The sequence below is a fragment of the Ornithorhynchus anatinus genome, chromosome X5 (genome assembly GCF_004115215.2).
Source record: "Ornithorhynchus anatinus isolate Pmale09 chromosome X5, mOrnAna1.pri.v4, whole genome shotgun sequence".
Taxonomy (NCBI): Eukaryota; Metazoa; Chordata; class Mammalia; order Monotremata; family Ornithorhynchidae; genus Ornithorhynchus; species Ornithorhynchus anatinus.
In genome coordinates, this window is record NC_041753.1 from 36,818,207 (window position 1) to 36,836,791 (window position 18,585).

Genomic DNA, 18,585 nt, shown 5'->3' on the forward strand with positions numbered 1-18,585 from the left:
CACAGTGACCTATCAGGTCCCTTGCTGCAAAGCTTTGCTTCGGAAAACTACTCAACTTTGCACTCAAGATCCCAGCATTAGCTGACAAAGTAAGCCTTCTTTGACAAACGCACTAAACTTGCACAGGCAGCAAATTTGTTTCCTGCCAAAATCAGCCTTGCAAGAAAAGGGACAGGAATCAAAGGATTTTGTGAGGAAACACAGGGGATCTTCACATGCACAGAACGAGTCTGCTTCCTGGTCTCTATTTATTTAGGCCACATTGGAGTCAAGGCAGTCATCCGTTCTCTCCTTCACATTCTGAGACTGAATTTAGCCCAATAAAGGTTTGCATTCGTGAACCTATTTTATACGTGCCAACCGCCATGTGTTTTGTGCCCACCTTCCCACCTTTAGTGTTTTCAAACCATGGGGCTTTTTGTTGGATGGAATGACGGATTGTTTGGTGGGACTGGCTTTTCTGAGGGAATGACCAGATATCCTTTGCCCATCTCTCACCCTCAAGGCCCATGACAGTTTTTCATGCTGAACTAGTGGGCCTAGTACTGAGATGCTGTGACAGCTGCAGATTTACAGAATGATATCTCTTCTAAGGGGAGAGTGGTGCCTACTTTGACCCCCCTCTTACCTTTCACCTTCCACATTCAGTCTTCCTCTAGATCCTGCAGAGTTTTCCTCCACAGTGTTTTCCACCCTCTCCTGATTACATTTCTGGCCTCCCCCTCCCACCTCCCCACCCCCTTCTCCCCCCAGGCCCGGCATCTAGTGACTGCCATGGGAGCCTCTTTACGCATCCATTTCCCTGCCTCCAGCTCTTCTCTTCTTCAGGCTAGCCTACAATCCCACTATTGTCATGTCCAGGATGCATCAGTCCCCATTCATCTCTCTGCATCAAACTTTTGCCGGACCATTAGATTCAAGGCTTTCCATCAGCTCTTTTTATCTTCTGTCCTACTGGCTACACTCAGCTAGCACCATTCTCTCATCCCAAAATAACCTTCTTACTGAACCTTAATCTCAACTCTCTCCATCTCTGATCCCATTACTCGCACCCTTCCCTCTGCATGGAACTCCTCCTCCCCTTAAGTCTTCCAGGCCACATTCAGTCCATTAATCAGTGGTATTAACTGGGGATTTACTGTGTGCAGAGTGCTGTTCTAAGCTCTTGGGAGAGTACAATATGAGTTTGTAGGCATGATCTCTGCCCTCAGAGAGCTTACAACCTAGCGGGGGAGACATATATTAAATAAATTATAGGTAGGGAAAACAATGGAGTAGAAGGATATGAACATAAGTGACATGGGGTTGGAGTGAGGTGAGTATCAAAGTGCTCAGGGGGAACAGACCCAAGCACATAGGTGATGTAGAATGGAGGGAGAATTAGCATGGATAGATGAGAGGTTAGTAACAGAAATATTCCTGGAGGAGATATGATTTTAGGAGGGCTTTGAAAATGGGGTGAGTGGTGGGCTTTCTGGTATGAAGCAGGAGGGAGTTCCAGGTAAGAGGGAGGGTGTGAGGGAGAGTCGACTGTAGGAGAATCAAGATCAGGGCATGGTGAATAGGCTGGCTTTAGAGGAGTGAAGTGTGCAGGCTGGGTTGTAATGGGAGAAGAGTAAGGAGAAGTAAAGGAGAGAGCTGATTGAATGCCTTCAAGTCAATGGTAAAGATGCAGGGATGGCTGGGCCACCATTGGAGGTTTTTGAGGAGTGGGGAGATATGTGCAGAAGAATGTTTTAGAAAAAATGATCTGTGCTGCTAAGTGAAGTATGGACTAGAGTGGGGTGAGACAGGAGGCAGGGAGGTCAGCAAAGAGGCTGATACAGTAGCTGAGGTGAGAGAGGATCAATGCTTGGATTAACATGGTAGCAATTTGGATGGAGAGGAAAGGTTGGATTTTAGAGATGTTGTAAAGGTAGGACTGATGGGATTTGGTGATTCCATGTGGGTAGGGAATGGGCCTATGTACTCTGTAATATTGTACTCTCCCAAGCACTCAGTACAATGTTCTGCACACAATAAACACTCACTAAATACCACTGATTGCCGATGTGCATCCTCCCCACCTAAAAAGCCACCTCCTCCAAGAAGTACCTCCCCAACTAAATTCCCTCTCCCTGGTCAAATCATGCTATCAGGCACCCTTAGCACTTGTCTCTTCAATTTATGCATTTTTTTCTGATTTTTGTTGTTCCCAGTTGTAGCTATGATTTCTCTCTCTTCCCCCACCTCCCCCTACCCCCCATATATTCACCATATGTGGTTGCCTGGCTAGATTGAAAACTCATGAAGGGTGTGGACAGGGAAAACTTGGAATTGTTGTTCACTTAATCTCACAATAAAAGGAGGAAGGGATACACTTTGAAGCTTGAAAGTGGTAAATTCAAAATAAATAGAAAAGTTTCATACAGTGGGTGCTAAACCAGTAGAATTCACTTACCACAGGAAGCAGTGTTGGCAGAAAATATCAACAGATTCAAGAAGATAAAGTTAGGGATATTAACAGGAAAGGATAGGAATGTTAGAAGGCTGGAGAAGGGTTAGACAGATTAACGGGTTTACCAACTCTGTTGTATTGTATATGCTCCCAAATGCTTAGTACACTGCTCTGCACACAGTAAGAGCTCAATTATTATGATTGATTAATTAGTGGAAAGTAGATACATGAAGAGAAAGCCTATCCAGGAGGGCAGTGATTCTACTGGTCCTCTAAGCAGTCTTAGTTGCCATTGTCAGAAGCAAAATACCGGAATTTCTTATAAAACTCTCCAGATTCAATCAAAAAGTATGTACAGTATTTAAATGGGGATTCAATGCCTGCTCTGCCTCCAAGACTGTGAGTCTCTGTGGGACTCCTATCTACCCCAGTGCTCAGTAAGCTTGTTATGGGCAGGGAATGTGTTTGCTAATTCAGTTGTATGGTACTCTCCCAAGTGCTTAGTAAAGTGCTCTGCACATGGTAAGAGCTCAATAAATACCATGGATTAGTACAGTGTTTGATATAGTAAATGCTTAATATAATCATAATCATAACTATAATAATGATACAGCTAGTGAAAGCCAGAAGAGCAAGTTTAAGCAAGTTATAATAATGATAATAATGGTATTTAAGCGCTTACTGGGTGCCAAGCACAGGACCCCAGGGCACCACTTAACCTCTTACACCTCTGTTGCACTTTGTCTTCTCTTTCTTCCCTCCTGATTATTATTATTATGGTATTTGTTAAGCACTTACTATGTGCCAGACAGTGTACTAAGCTCTAGAGTGGATGTAAGCAAATCAGGTTGGACACAGTCCCTGTCCCACGTGGAACTCACAGTCTCATTCCCCATTTTACAGATGAGGTAGTTGAGGCACAGAGAAGTTAAGTGACTTGCCCAAAGTGACACAGCAGACAAACGGCAGAGTCAGGATTAGAACCCATGACCTCTTCTGACTCCCAGGCCCGTGCTCCATCCACTAATCCATGCTGCTTCCTGATCCCCCACCTCCAAAGGGTACAGTGAGAGAGCACTGGATATGGAGAGAGCCCAGGACTAGGAGTCAGGAAATATGGATTTTAGTCCCTGTTCTGCTACTGGCCTGCTGAATGACCTTGGGCAAGTCAATTAAACTCTCTTAGCCTCAGTTTCCTAATCTGTAAAATAGGGTAAGATATCTGCTTTCTACCTCTCAGACTGTGAGTCCTATATGGGACAGGGACTGTGCCTGATCTGATTACCCTGTCTCTACCCTAGTGCTAAGCACAGAAAAGGGCCCTGAAGAACTACTAGGGAAATACTGCTTAGAATCTCTTCAAATAAAGCTGAATTACAATAGTTTGTTTGTAGGATGCATACTTCTGACAAATGGGGTAGAGCACCTCATTTGAGAAAGCAAGTTCATATTCCAAATGGAATGCTATGGGTTCTCTGCCTTAATCCTCTGGCAGAAAAATGACAGAAGAAAACTTCCGGGCAATGCTTACCAATTGACCTTTAAAAATCAAATTTCTCTTCCTTGGGATAGAGTCTTCAGATTGAAAGTGTTCCCTCTGCTCTTTGATCCGCTTTGGAAGCCTACACATCAGATGGGCAGCTAAGGTTCACCCCCAGTGCAGAACACTAGCAATCAGGAAAACATACCCACATGCCCACCTGCACACAGGGGCATTCCCTCAGTCGGCAGCTACAGTCAAGCCTCATTATTTCAATCAGTCATTGGACTTTACTGAGTGCTTACTGTGTGCAGAGCACTGAACTAAACACTTGGGAGAGCACAATACAACAGAGTTGGTAGAAACGTTCCCTGCCCAAAAAGAGCTTACAATCTAGAAGGGGCTTATGTCAGATTGTCTGGGAAACTGATTTGGCACCTCCCTGATGCCTCCTTATTTGGCCCCACAGCTGTGACACACTCCTTGGGACAATCCATGATGTTCTGTCCCAGAATTCATAATTAAACCAGAAGGGTTTTCAATTGACCTTGATCATTTTGGAGTCCTGTTAAAAAAAACCATCGCAAAGTTTCTTTGTGGAAGAAATTCCTATTCTGTAGAAATCTCTGAGTTCCACAATTCAAGGGTCATGAAGGAAATAATAATATTTGCTGAGGGCTTATAGTGTGCCAAGCACCATACTAAGCACTGGGATAGACACCAGAAAACCAAGTCGGACACAGTCCCTGCCCCTGTGGAACTCACAGTCTAAGGGGGGGAGAAATAATGACTATCTAATCCTCATTTTACGGAAGGGGAAACGGAGGCACAGAGAAGTTAAAAGTGACTTGCTTAAGGTCACACACAGCAGCTAAGTGGCAGAGCCAGAATTAGAACCAAATGTTCTATGATACTCAGGCCTGTATTCTTTCCACTAGGCCATGCTGCTAGGCAGATCACAGAGAGCCACATAGAGCTAGACTATAGGAGACAGGTTGAAAAAATTAAGAAACGTAGTCTGGAGAAAAGGGAGCCCCCCTGGGGGCTGGGTGGAGGCCTTCAATAACAATCTTCTCTACACTAAGCATGAAGCACACAGAAGATGGCCGGCTGTTTGTTCACCCTCATAGTGCCCAGAAGAGAAACTAGTTTAAACTTTAGCATGAGATATAGGTTAGCTGTAAGGAAGAGTTTCCTGTCAGTAAGAACAATCAATCTTTGAACTGGGGTCCTGAGGGAAATTATGAAATGTATTTCCCTGGAAAAATCTTTAAATATGAGAAAGGGTGATCTCTCTTGAGGGTAACCTCTGCAAGGCCCCAGCCCTCCCAGTGATGCTATAATGGATCATTTGTGGAGGCAAAGTCGTTGTGTTAAAACATTTGGATTCCTAAATGGTGTTTGCTTCATTGGTAAGGACTCATAGGGCATCTTTTAAATGCAAAACAAAAATCAAACTAAAAATTGCCATCTTTGGCATGATTAACAGATGTATTCTGAATGGCTTATACAACTGAGTCACATACAAAAAATGGGCAGTTTGAAGATTCCATTAACTGATAAACAATTATTTGGGACCAGCTTCAGGTATGTGGTAAGTCATAGCCACATCAGACTTCAGATAACTGAGACACTACTGAATCTGTAGGTGGGAGAGTGTAAGGAAAATTGACCAGAGGCCCAGAGAAAGAATTTGTAACCTAATGGAACATATTGGTATTTACTGCAAGTTGTATATATATGTCATATGCGTGAAATTTTACCATAATCCTCACCATTATTTTGAGAGATTAAAGGTGTGAGCTACTTGATAAAAAAATGTTGAGAAGCAACACGGCCTAGCAGAAAAAACAGGGACTTGGGTGTCATGCAACTTAGGTTTTAAACCTATCTCTACCATATTCTTCCTGTATGACCTTGGGACAGTCACTAAAGTTCTCTGTGCCTCAGTTTCCTCATCTGTAAAATGAGGATTACATTCCTGTTCTCCTTCCCCATTAGGAGGAGATATTGGGGCAGGGATTTGTCTGCTCTGTTACCTCAGCATTTAGTGCAGTGCTTGACATACCAAGGGTTTAACAAATACCACTATTATCATTATTATTTCACATTTGGATTTATTGTAGATTTAAAGAGTGGCAAAAAACCCAATGAATTTTATAATCATGTCCTTCAAAACAGAATATCGTGATAGCAGATTCCCTTCATGGCACCATCCAATAGCTTATTTAATAGTTTTAATGGCAAACATTTCTCACAAAGCTGTGGATCAGAGTGCAGAAGGACTCTTCATCCTGTTATGATTGAACTGCTTCCTGCTTTATCCTTGTTGTTCTTCTCCAGTTTTCACTAGCCATAAATAATTTTTGTCTCTACCCCCTATTAAGTTATTAGCTCCTTGAGAACAGGCGACATGTGCCTTGCTATTATTATACTCAAGCATTTAGTAGAGTGCTTTGTGTTCAGTAGTTGCTCAGTCAATCCCACTGATTTTCAGTCATCCACCCCTTGTGCAAAAGCAGAAGTTGGCCTTTATTTAGGTCTTATAATTCAACAGGTTTTCTGTTTTGGCAATGAATGACATTGCTCCTCTCTCTATACCAGTTTAAGGGAGAGAAAGGGATAAAAGGTCATCCTCACTGGGGAATATCAAAGTGAGTTGTAGTAGGCTTGATGAGCAGACTGTTACCTAGAGAATCAAGGAACACTTGGGCCCTAGCTGGATTAAAGAAAATGTACACTATAGTTTTCTAATTTCCTAACATTCTACCCAAAAAACATAGTGAAAACACTCACTATGGGAGAAATGGGGATAAAGTACTTACTATGTATCAAACACTTGGCTAAACATTGCTTTATGTAGGAGATAATCAGATCCTGTCCTACACAGGACTCACAATCTAAAGGTTAGGGAGAGAGAAGCTTATTATACCCCTTTCAGAGATGAGGAAACTGAGGTAAAGAGGCTAAGTGACTTGTGCCCTAGATCAAACAGCAGGCCAGTGGAAGAGCCGGGATTAGAACCCAGATCTGCCTTTCAGTTTCATGATCTTTCCAATAGATCATACTGCTTCCCAAACTAATTTTTTTTTCTTTCATCAGCAGAGATGCTCCGAAAAGTGGAGCTCAATCAACCAATCAATGGTATTTTTTGAATGCTTACGGTGCAAAACATTACACTAAGTTTTAGAGAATAACCTTATTCTGTACCCTTTTCTAATAAATTCCTATTTCCTTTCTTTTTTTTTTTTAACCTCCACCTGAACTCTCTACAAAGGCCCATTCAGAAAGTCATTAGGGAAATGAAACATATGCTAGCTAGTCTGTTTTGATTCTTGTTAGGTAATCTGCAACAGGGAATTGAACAACAGTTGTTAATAGTCCAAATCAAATATCTGAAATCATAATATGCATTCCCAAGAGGGGAGAGCTTGAACATATAGCTCATATGTAAATACAGTTTGATGTTTTAATGGTTGTAATTAGCAACTTATTTCAGGTTTCTACAGATGTCATTTGTAGTCAAAGATGACATTACAGGTGGTGAATCTTATACATGGGCTCAGGGATGACAAATAGATCAATGTATGGCTGTCAATGCCTTCCTCCACACTTTGATTGTGATTGCAAAGAGAGTCCGTAGCCCAAGAACAGAAGAGCAGAAGAAATGCCATACTAGATCAGACCAATGGTTCATCCTGTATTCTGTTTTGACTAGTGGCAGCAGGCTTCTTGGAGGAATAGAAAACAAGGATATAGAGATAAGAAAGCTTTTTTTCCCATTTTTCAAAACAATATACTGACACAATTGTATATTTTAATTTTGTATAGCATTGTTATTCCCAAATCACTTTCACATTACTCAGACCGGTTTTGTTTTCACTACATGCCTCAGAGGTAGAAAAAGGTGGGTATTATTTTCCCCATTTTGCAGAGGGGGGAAACTGAGGCTCAAAGAAGTTAAGTGGCTAGCTCCAAATCACACAACAGGCAAGTGGCAGAGGTGAGACTTAGAATTCGGGCCCTGCGTTTTTCAGGATCTTGGACATTTTGTTGTTCTCCACTGTCATTAAATAGAAATTCTTTTATTGTGAGTTCAGTGTGACTCACTGAGTTTTCACATGACATTCAGCTGATTTTAGCACCTGGGCTGGGTGGACTCTTCGTTGAAAGAACTGCATTATTTTCTTCCTTTTGATGTCTCTCCTTTGGAATAGAAGCACTTCCTCGAGGTCGGAGGCCCCATGCCACCCCCCAGTTGGAAAGCAGCACTACCCCTGGGCCCTGGAGCCCTGGTCAGGCTTGTCTGCAGGGCAGGGACATTGCCACTTTGGAGTCAGGGAAGAACCTATGATACCACAGTCTCTTCAGCCAGTGTCAGGTCCCATTTTATGGTTGCCTGATTTGACATGCCACCCCCACCCCCTCCTAGGGCCTGTCTGTGGAACTCAGCCATATGAAATCATGATCTTTCACCTCAATATGTTTTATGCAGCATTTTTGGAAAGGCCTTGGTGACTACAGGCCTTCCTGGATTTACCCTTGCAGCTGACACTACTTTCATTTTCCTCACTACGAAAGTGAAGCTTAGGTTGAAATGTTTAGGGTTAAAGTGGGCTTATGATTTAAACCAGTGTGTTTTGCTAGTGAGAGAGTAATCTCTTTTTAAAGATTGGATAAGAGTCAAGATAAATCCAAGGGTGAGAATTCAATTTTCTAAATCTTGCTTGAACCTATTGCTGTCTTCCACCTGCACAACTTCTTAGGGCAATAAATCCCACGCTTTTCCACCCTCTCTGTGAATAAGTGTTTTCTTGTGTTTGTTTAGAACTTACCATCTTTATGCTAGAGTGGGTGCCTCTCCCATATCCTAGTCTTGAGGGGATCTGTTGAATCATCAGTCTATGTTCACACTGCACCCTATGTGATTTTGGTAAACTTCCGACCCATCTAGGGTGGCTTTATCCTAGACAGTCCAGTTCTCAGCTGGCATCTCTCCTGTCTGCTTTGCTGTGGCCCTGGCACAAAACACGGGCTGTCACATGTATCTTCTCATCCAGTCCACAGGAGGGCCATCAGTGACCACTCTAGTCATGTTCCCTCTCAGCTTTTATCTTTCCAGACCAGAGTCCTAATCTTTTCAGAAACTTTCCCATTCTCCTGAACATCTTGGCTGCCCTTCTGCACTTTTATGGCTTTATAATGTTCAGCTCTGTCCCAAAATGATGACTCCTCAGTAAGGTAAATGTACCTCCCAAGGTGCCCAAGTGAATGTCTCTTTAACCTCCTATCCTTAGAGGGAAATCCAGGACCAGAGAACCCCCAAGGAAACAAGACCCAGGTCCAGGTCACTCATGGTTTCAAGGCTTCAAGGGGAAACTGCAATCAATCAGAGGCGGAACAGTCCAGGATAGAATGGGGCTCCATTTAGTCTGAGACCCTTAAGGTTGCCAGCAGCCTCTCAATAAGGTGGTGAGCCCTAGCCCCCCAAAAAACAGGACCCTGGCAGAAAGAAGGGAAGGGGAGGAGAAGACGAGGAGAGAGAGAGGGAAGGAAGAAGAGGGAGAGAGCATAAATCTCCTTTCCAATGTGGTGTCTCCCACAGAGAAGGCTCATCTCACTCAATATTCCCCCTCACTCCCTTTTAAGACCCCTGGAACACAAATGTCCCAGACAAGAACAAACTAAGAAGCTTCCACAGTTGAGGGCTTTTACAAAATAAAGCCTACCAGCCTGGATGGGAAGCTATTCCCAGGACAGGAACAGCAGTTTGTCGTTAGATTTGTGGGGAGCCAAGCCTCAACTATCAAAGCTCCATTTCCTGGCCCATTCCCTGAAGTCTTGACTCTTTCAGTGAGCTCGTTGTAGCTCACTTCAACATTACAGTACTTTCCTTCTAGACTGTAAACTCCTTTTGGACAGGGCATATGTCTGTTATACTGTTATACTGTACTCTTCCAAGTGCTTAGTACAGTGCCCTGCACACAGTAAGTGCTCAGTAAATATGATTGACTGACTCTAAGGCAATTGAACTGGTCAGGAAAGCATGCTATTAGAACTGTAGTAGTGCTTATTAAGCACTTAGTATGAGCTAAGCATTGAAGTCAATACAAGTTCTCATAACAGACATGGTCCCTGTCAATAAATTACTGGTTTTTATTGAAAACTTACCGTGTGTGGAACACTACTGTACTAAGAGCTTGGGAGAGTACAGTGTCATAGCAGTGGCATGGAGGATCCCTGCACACAAGTAGCTTACAGACTAGAGGGGGAGACAAGTTTAAAAACACATTACAGATGGATATATACATAAGTGCTGTGGGGCTTGGAAAGAGGCGGATATCACAGTGTTTAATATCAAATGCGTAGGTGACTTAGAACGGAGGGCTAAGACAGGGAAGGTCTCCTGGAGGAGATGTGATTTTCATAAGTCTTTAAAAGTGGGGAGAGAGAAGTCTTCTGTAGAATATGATGGGGAAGTAGTGGGTGAGGGATTGGCGCAAGAAATACGAGATCAAGGTGCAGTGATAGGGAAGCAAAGTGTGAGGGTTGGGTTGTAGTAGGAGATCGACCAGGTAAGGTAGGAATGGGGAGACATGGATTGAACAGGTTTTTGAAAAATGATATGGGCAACAGAGTAAAGTATGGACTGGAGAGGGGAGCCACAGGAGGCAGGGAGGTCAGACAGGAAGCTAATACGGTAGTCCCACATGGCACTCACGAGCTAAGCGGCAGGGAGCGCAAGTGTTTTATCTCCATTTTATAGGTGAGAAAACTGAGACACAGAGAGATTAAGTTACTTGTCCAAGGTCACACAGCAGACAAGAGGCGGAGCTAGGATTAGAACCTGTGCCTCCTAACCCTCAGTTCAAAGCACTTTCCTCAAGGCCATGCTATCTCAGTTGGTATGCCAATCAAAATGCCCAAATTTCATCTCAGGAGCAACTTCTGAACCTGGCTAGATCTTGCATATGTATCAGTATTACTAATAACTATTCAAACTGAAAACTAGCCCTCCCAACTAATTTTTTTTCCATTAGCAACACTTTAGTGAAGAGGGCTCTAAAGCTGTACAGACCTCATGTAAGTGATCTTATTCAAAAACTCAGTTGTGAGACTCTTTCCCTTTTTTGTTTTTTGTTTTTAGGCAAAGTGGACGCGGCGATGGACCTGATCCTGATTAATTCCCTGCCTCTAGTGTCTAATATGGAGACATCGCTCACCTGTATAGCCACAGGCTGGCATGGCCACGAGACCTTGACCATAGGAAGAGACTTTGAAGCACTGATGAACCAGCATCAGGAGCCTCTGGAAGTTACTCAAGATGAAGGAAGAGAATGGGCTAAAAAAGTTGTGTGGAAGCGGGAAAAGGCTAGTAAAATCAACGGAGCTTATTACTGTGAAGGGAAAGTTCGCGGAGAGTCAATAAAGATACGCACAATGAAGATGCGACTAGAAGGTAACTTGTTTGAATTAGAAAGTTAGCTGAGACCCCTCTAAAGTAACAGTCCCTCAAGATAACTTGTTATTCACTCCTTTACTGGTATTTAATGAGCACCTGAGGAAGAATACCCTAAAAGTAACACACATATTCCCTGTTCTCAAGGTAATTACAATTTAACACTTGCCAAGGGGAAAGTGCAGAGTTAGATTCTTTACAAGTAATGGAAGCAGGAGGAAAAAAAAAATCAGGATGTAGCAGGTAGTGGTACAGGTATGTCGGGAAGACATATTTGCACACAAGTGCTGTGGGATCGGTGTAAATGCATATCTATGCTAAACTGTTAAGTCCGAATGTCAGTTGCCTATCTACGGAGCACCGTCAACAATAGAGGTCTTCCCTCTCTTCTATCCAGAACTCTTATGCACATCACTGTTCAGATCAATCAATTGTATTTATTGAGCACTTACTCTGTGCAGAGCACTGTACTAATTGCTTGGGAGAGTACAATACAACAGAGTTGGTAGATGTGATGCCTACCCACAATGCGCTTACAGACTTCTAGAGAGGGAGATGAACATTAATATAAATTACAGATATGTTGCAAAAGTGCTGACTAGAAATAAAGCACGCAAAGAGGTGGACTATTATTTTAATTGCGCAATCTGAAGCTGAATCACAGAATAACTGGAGAGGTGAAACTGGGGTAGCTTCATTATTTAGTTGAGCTAATTTCTCCTGCCTTGCTGCTTCCTGGCTGTGGCAAAGTCAGAACAGGGAGGGGAAGTTTCTTTCATAGCAGTTGGCCTAGTTTTCTGGTTACTGCATGGACTAATGCATTAGTTACAGTAGAGACTGGAAGTAAGAAAAACAACAGACTTCAGTAGAGAATACTTTACAGGCACACCCTGAAAGGTTTTGTTTTCCATACATCAGAACCAACAGCACAAGATACCTAAAAGGGAGGGAAGTCTTCTACATCAACTCTTTGTGCTATGGATTATCAGGGTGGAAACTGAACTGTGATCAGGAAACTATTGGAGCCTGAGTTCAAAATCAGAGAAGGAGCTGAACTTCAAGGTTTTCTGCATTTGGAATCCAAGGGGGTCTCTTTAACTGAAATTACTACTGTATCAGAAAAATGTATCTGAATAATGACAATTATAATAATAATAACGGCAGCATTTGTTAAGCACTCACTGTATGCCAAGCACTGTACTAAGCAATATAAGCAGATTCAGACCCAGTCCCTGTCCCACATGAGGCTCACAGTCTAAGCGGGAGGAGGAAGAATAGGCTTTGAATCTCCATTATACATCTAAGGAAACTAAGGCACAGAGAAGTTAAGTGACTTACTCAAGGTTATACAGCAGGCAAGTGGTGGAGGTGGGATTAGAACCCAGTTCTTTTGATTCCCAGGCCCATGGTCTTTCCACTAGCCACTCTGCTTCCCTATGGTATGTGTTTAGGTGCTAAGCACTGGGTTAAATACAAGATAATCAAATCAGACAGAGTCCCTGCCCCATGGGGTGTTCACAATTTAAGAGGGAGAAAGAGCAGGTCCTATCCCCATTTCACAGGTGAGAAAATTGAGGCCCAGAGAGATTTAAGTGATTTGCCTAGGGCCACTCAGTAAACCAATGGCAGAGATGGACCCAGCACCCACGTCTCTTGACTCCCAGACCCATGCTTCTTCCAGAGTATGAAAGAAATTCATTAAACAATTCAAAAGTAGCTGGATTCAGAATTCAAAAGTCTAGGGATGCAGCGTGGCCTAGTGGAAAGAGCAGGGATCTGGGAGCCAGAAGACCTGGGTTCTAATCCCAGCTCCACCACTTGCCTGCCTTGAGCAAGATATTTAGCTTCTCTGTGCCTCTGTAACTTCATCTGAAAAATGGGGATTACCTTTTCCTACTTCTTACTTAAACTGTGAGCCTCAAGTAGGACAGGAACTGTGTCCGACCTGATTGTTTGGTATCTACCCCAGCGCTTAGTACAGTGCTCGACACATAGCCCTTAAAGATTACAACTAAAAAAAAAATAAAAATAAAAAAGATACAACAATGCACTGCCAGCTGACCTAAAATCTGTATTCGGTGCAAAATAAGGTCAGAGCTTCTTTCGAGAGCCTATTATGCTCCCCATTAAATAACAGCCGCAGGGCGAGTGGGAAAGATTCACAACAGAAATTCCCAGGAATGTAGCTATTCAGCGCCAGGGCAAGAAGGAAGGGAGGTTGAGCAAAAGGATGTTAGGTTTGCCAAAGCTATCATGGTTCAAAATTCAGCTATATATTCTTTTGCACCTGTCATTTGGATTTGGCTGGGTTAAAAAAGTGGTAACTCAAACTGAAGTTTCCATATACCTAGGAAAGAATATTTGAGATTTGCACACAAATGACTTTAGTGAAAAGGAAAAATTGAGACAATATCCAAAGCTCACCATCCTCATTTCTTACTGACACTGTTTAGCGCTTGCCATTAGTGTACGACTGTTTCTACTCTGCTTCTTCAGAACCATGCATCCTCTAGATGCTCAATAGTATTTGTAGATCGACTTGCCCTAGTGGAAATAAGCACCTGGAATGATTTAGCTTTGAGTCTTCTGTCAGACTCTGAGCTCTTTAAAATGTCTCAGCTCAAAGTTCCAAAAGTACAATGTAATAGAGCTAGTAGGCTCAACTCAGAGATTTTGAAGCATTCAGAGTTCATGCACAGGCATTTAATGAAATTTACAAGGAGAGAAAACAGCTCTGCCCAGCTTGCTGATTGGGTCTCATTCCAAGGAATTCTGGAAAGCGAGGCTTCCAGAAAACCCAATACTAAGGCTGCAGGCACTGTAAAAATAAGTTTCCCTGTTCAGCCTCTTTGACCTCAGTTGTGTCTCCAACAGGGTCATCCCAATATCTTCCATATCTATATGGGAACACACTTAAAAGTATATTTTTTAGAACAAAGTCCAAAATGAGAAACAGCCAAAACTAAATAGATTTTTTAAAAAAATGATATTCGATAAGTGTTTGCTACGTGCCAGGAACTGTACTATGTGCTGGGATTGATGCATAGTCAGTGCTCGATAAATACCATGGATTGATCCATAAGGACAGGGATCTTATTTATTAACTCTATTATACTTTGCCAAATAGTACAGTGCTCTTCACAGTGTAAGCACTCAAATACTATCAATTGATTGATTACTGAATGGAGGGTTTGATTTTTTGGCTATTGTTCATTTTTGTTTTTACTTTTGAGCCAATGTCTCTATCAGAAGTTACCCACAGAATTTTGTTCAACATTTGGTTGAAAACTTTAGGATTTGGGATTTCAAAAACAGGGGTCAAATTTCAACTCAAAAAACGTTTATCAGAATATTATTATTAGTAGTATTTACTGAGTACTTACTCTGTGACGAGCACTGTACTAAGCATTTTGAAGAGTACCTTACAGTAGCGATAGTAGACACAAATTCTTTGTAATATAGTAACATTCTGCATTGCTATATCATTTTCAGCCAAGAATATCAAACAGGATAAGCATTAGTTTATCAGTGAGAACTGTAAATTGTAAGCACAGACCCTAAAATAAAGATATACAGGCTGAGTCAAGAAAAAAAGGCACCTAACTAGGGGAACTGAGAATTACTTTCACCTAATCAACCGACAACACCCCCACTCAGAAATGATCTGGGGCATTTGAAGAAGATTGTCAACTACCAGAAATATTATCTCCAGTTGGAATTCTTCTAACCAGGCGTTTCCTCCACCCCCCTCCCTCCATTCCCTGAAGAGTATGTGTATGTCTTAAACAGATCCCTAGAATTGTGAAGACTCAATTAAAAACTTTCACAGGAAGCAAAACACATTAGCCTAAATTAGAAGTCAGTGCCAGGACACTGTTATTAAACAAAAAAAAGAAAACAAATAGCAAAGAGAGGTAGCACTTGAACTATGGGTTAGTTGAAATCTTTATTACTGTAAACTAAAGGCTCACCCAGCATGCGGTAATAGAGAAATTAAAAGCCACCAAGTTAAAAATATACTGGCCTTGAGCCCACTGAGGAGTCCAGGTTCCTTTCCAGAACACAATGTGGAGAGGAAAAAAAAAACCCAGAGTTACCTAAACAACATTCACACAAAAGAACTGGGAACCTAATCAACACCAGTAGACTACACCAGTAAATATTAAATTCTGGGCCAAATTTCTCATTAAATCAGCAGTGAACATTACACTTAGATATTTAAGCAAAACACATCCACACTGATGTCCCTTTCCTTGCCCTCCATGCCAAATGAAGCACCTTTAGCAGTGTCAACCTGGGGGAAGAAGCAATCACAATAGCCTTTGAAACTCAAAACCTGGACCCCTGGGGTGTGGAAAAAGGTCTTCCCCTTACTATCCTTATCTTTCTCTCTTTTTTTCTTTTTAAAGCTTCCTTTCTCCCAGCCAGTTTAACTATGACAGTGAATAAGGGAGAAAATGTGAATATTTCCTTCAAACGGTTGTTAACAAAGGAAGAAGATGCAGTGATTTACAAAAATGGTAATTGCATTTTATTTGTCTCTCTCTTCCCTGGGGGGTGAGGGACAGGCACACTCCTCCTTAAGCCCCCAAGTTTTTTTGTTTTTTTAGTTGATTCTTGCTGCCATGATGCTCATGAGGCTTTTGCATTCTAAAATAGCTCACTCAAGAGACCAGTCACAGAGTGGTCACTGATCCCTTTGTATGTTCAAGGAACCCACACATCTCTAATCTGTGCCTTTTAAACCCAGCCACGCTGTGCAAAAGTTCAGAAACTATTATAGAAAGTCACTTTTCTATGGTATTTAAGTGCTTAATACGTGCCAGACACTGCACTAACAGCTGGGTTAGATACAAGCTAATCAAGTTGGACACAGTCCCAGTCCCACATAGGGTTCCCAATCTTAATCCCCATTTTACAGATGAGGTAGCTGAAGCACGGAGAAGTTAAGTGTCTTGCCCAAGCTCACACAGACATGTGGCAGAGCTAGGATTAGAACCCAAGTCCTTCTGACTACCTGACCCATGCTCTATCCACTAGACCACACTGCTTCTCCAACCAAGATGATGGGAGGGGCAACTACCCTTGACGAAGAACAAAAAGTGTGGGACTCTACAGTCTGGAAAGACACAGTTCATGACTGAAGTTGACAAAATCAGGAAGGGTGTGGACAGTTAGGGAAGTAGAGGAGAAGTTAGAGATATTAGATGGTACATCCCAAACAATGAAGCTGGACGTCAAGGAGGGCATCCATCACACATTTTTTCCAAGCATCCTGTTGCTACTGGTGGTAGTATTAGAGTAGTGGGGCTGGATGAACTATTGCTGTGACTCAGTCATTTAATAACATCCCCTACATTTTGCAGGATTTTTATTCTTTCCAGTTTACAGTGATTTCCAGCAGACAGAGAAATCATGGGAGGCACAGTGCTCGATACAGCATATTCCTTTTTCTTGAATAGAAAAAAGAGGGACGATGTCAGTTGGAAGGTTTCCCTAGTAGTGTTTGGACTAGCTTGAACGGTCTGTGTGTTTTTTGTCCATAGGCTCTTTCATTCATTTAGTGCCCAGGCATGAAGTGCTTGATATGCTAGCGGTGAACCTACCCCAGGCCCAGCTCCAGGACTCAGGTGTTTACTCTGCCAGGTACATAGGAGGCAATCTCTTCACCTCAGCCTTCACCAGGCTGATCGTCCGAAGTAAGTTTATCACGGTCAATTACATTGTGCTGCATTTTGGGGGGAGGGAGGGCTTAAAAAACACAACAAAAAACAAATTTGGTGCTCTGAGGTATTTATCAAGACCCTAAAGCAATTACAAGATATTTTTGGTCATGACAAAGTTGAAGGCTCCTTCATCTAACTTTTTCTTCAATCAGTAATGGAGCAAAGGTGGTGTATAGCTCATCATCATTGGTATTTATTGAGTGCTTACTATATGCAAACCATTGAACTAAGCACTTGGGAGAGTACAATACAATGGAGTTGGTAGATGCGTTCCCTGCCCACAATAAGCTCACAGTCTGGAGGGGGAGATAGGCATTTATACAAATATCTTGTTCAACTAATTCTATACAGTGATGTACAAATACCAAAAAAAGGATCTGGACTCCGAAGGTAGACTATATTTTCAGCTCTCTGGCAAACTCTTGCAACTCAACAGAAGCTTAGACAGTCTTTGAAACAGCCATGGAGTTAGTGATGATATTTATTAAGCACTTAATTGCTCTCATCATTCCACCCATTCTTTTAATTGCATATTTCTCTTGACTCTCCCACCTCTGTTCCTTTGTTTATGCTATTCCCCCAAGTTTCAACATCTCAGGAAATTTGAATTCTTTAGCTAACTGATTCTTTCCCTGAGAGTTTTCTGTAGACTCTTGACTGGCCATTTTATTGATTTTGCCCCAAATTTCCTACCTGAGAAATCAAGATCCTAATGCCTGTCAGCTACCTCCATCAACAAGAATGGTTTTAGGTGAATATGAAAGCTAAGCTGTGAGAGTCAGGGTAAAAGGCACTACATAAATCCTTTTTTTTTAATCATGGATGGTATTTATCATCATCATCAAATACCATTGATGATGATAATGATGATACATAAATCCTTGTGGACTGGAATCTTGTGAATGCCCATGCAGATTCCAAAATAAAGCACCAGGCTCAACAGAAATGGGAAATGATCAGGAGTCAGAGATGGACCCAATCTCTATGTGCTTGTATCATAGGGTGTGAAGCCCACAAGTGGGGACCTGAGTGCAACTCTCACTGTACCGCTTGTGTGAATAATGGCATCTGTCATGAAGATACTGGAGAATGCATTTGCCCTCCTGGATTCATGGGGAAAACATGTGAGAAGGGTAAGTTAAAAGAGGGCTTTATGGTTTTAATCTGATGTTTCACATGTTGATTTTAGATGTCTCAGAGTTCACTCCCTCGGTGAACTCATTCGCTCTCACGGCTTTGACTACCATCTCTACGCAGATGACATGCAGATCTACATCTCCGCCCCTGTCCTCTCTCCCTCCCTTCAGGCTCACATCTCCTCACATCTCCTCCAGGATGTCTCCACCTGGATGTCGGCCCGCCACCTAAAACTCAACATGAGCAAGACTGAGCTCCTCATCTTCCCTCCCAAACCCGGTCCTCTCCCAGACTTCCCTATCACCGTGGATGGCACGACCATCCTTCCCGTCGCTCAGGCCCGCAA

At 42.4% G+C, this 18,585-nt stretch overlaps 1 protein-coding gene across 3 annotated transcripts in view; it reads left to right on the top strand.

Moving 5' to 3' along the window:
- The window catches only part of TEK (TEK receptor tyrosine kinase), an 84,177-nt gene that overhangs the window by 13,591 nt on the left and 52,001 nt on the right, over positions 1-18,585 (top strand). For all 3 annotated transcript variants that reach the window (XM_029055272.1, XM_029055274.2, XM_029055273.2), the window contains exons 2-5: positions 11,065-11,376; positions 15,786-15,896; positions 16,923-17,075; positions 18,104-18,235. In XM_029055272.1, coding sequence (XP_028911105.1) covers positions 11,065-11,376; positions 15,786-15,896; positions 16,923-17,075; positions 18,104-18,235 — 708 coding nt within the window. The remainder of the gene's footprint in view (positions 1-11,064; positions 11,377-15,785; positions 15,897-16,922; positions 17,076-18,103; positions 18,236-18,585) is intronic.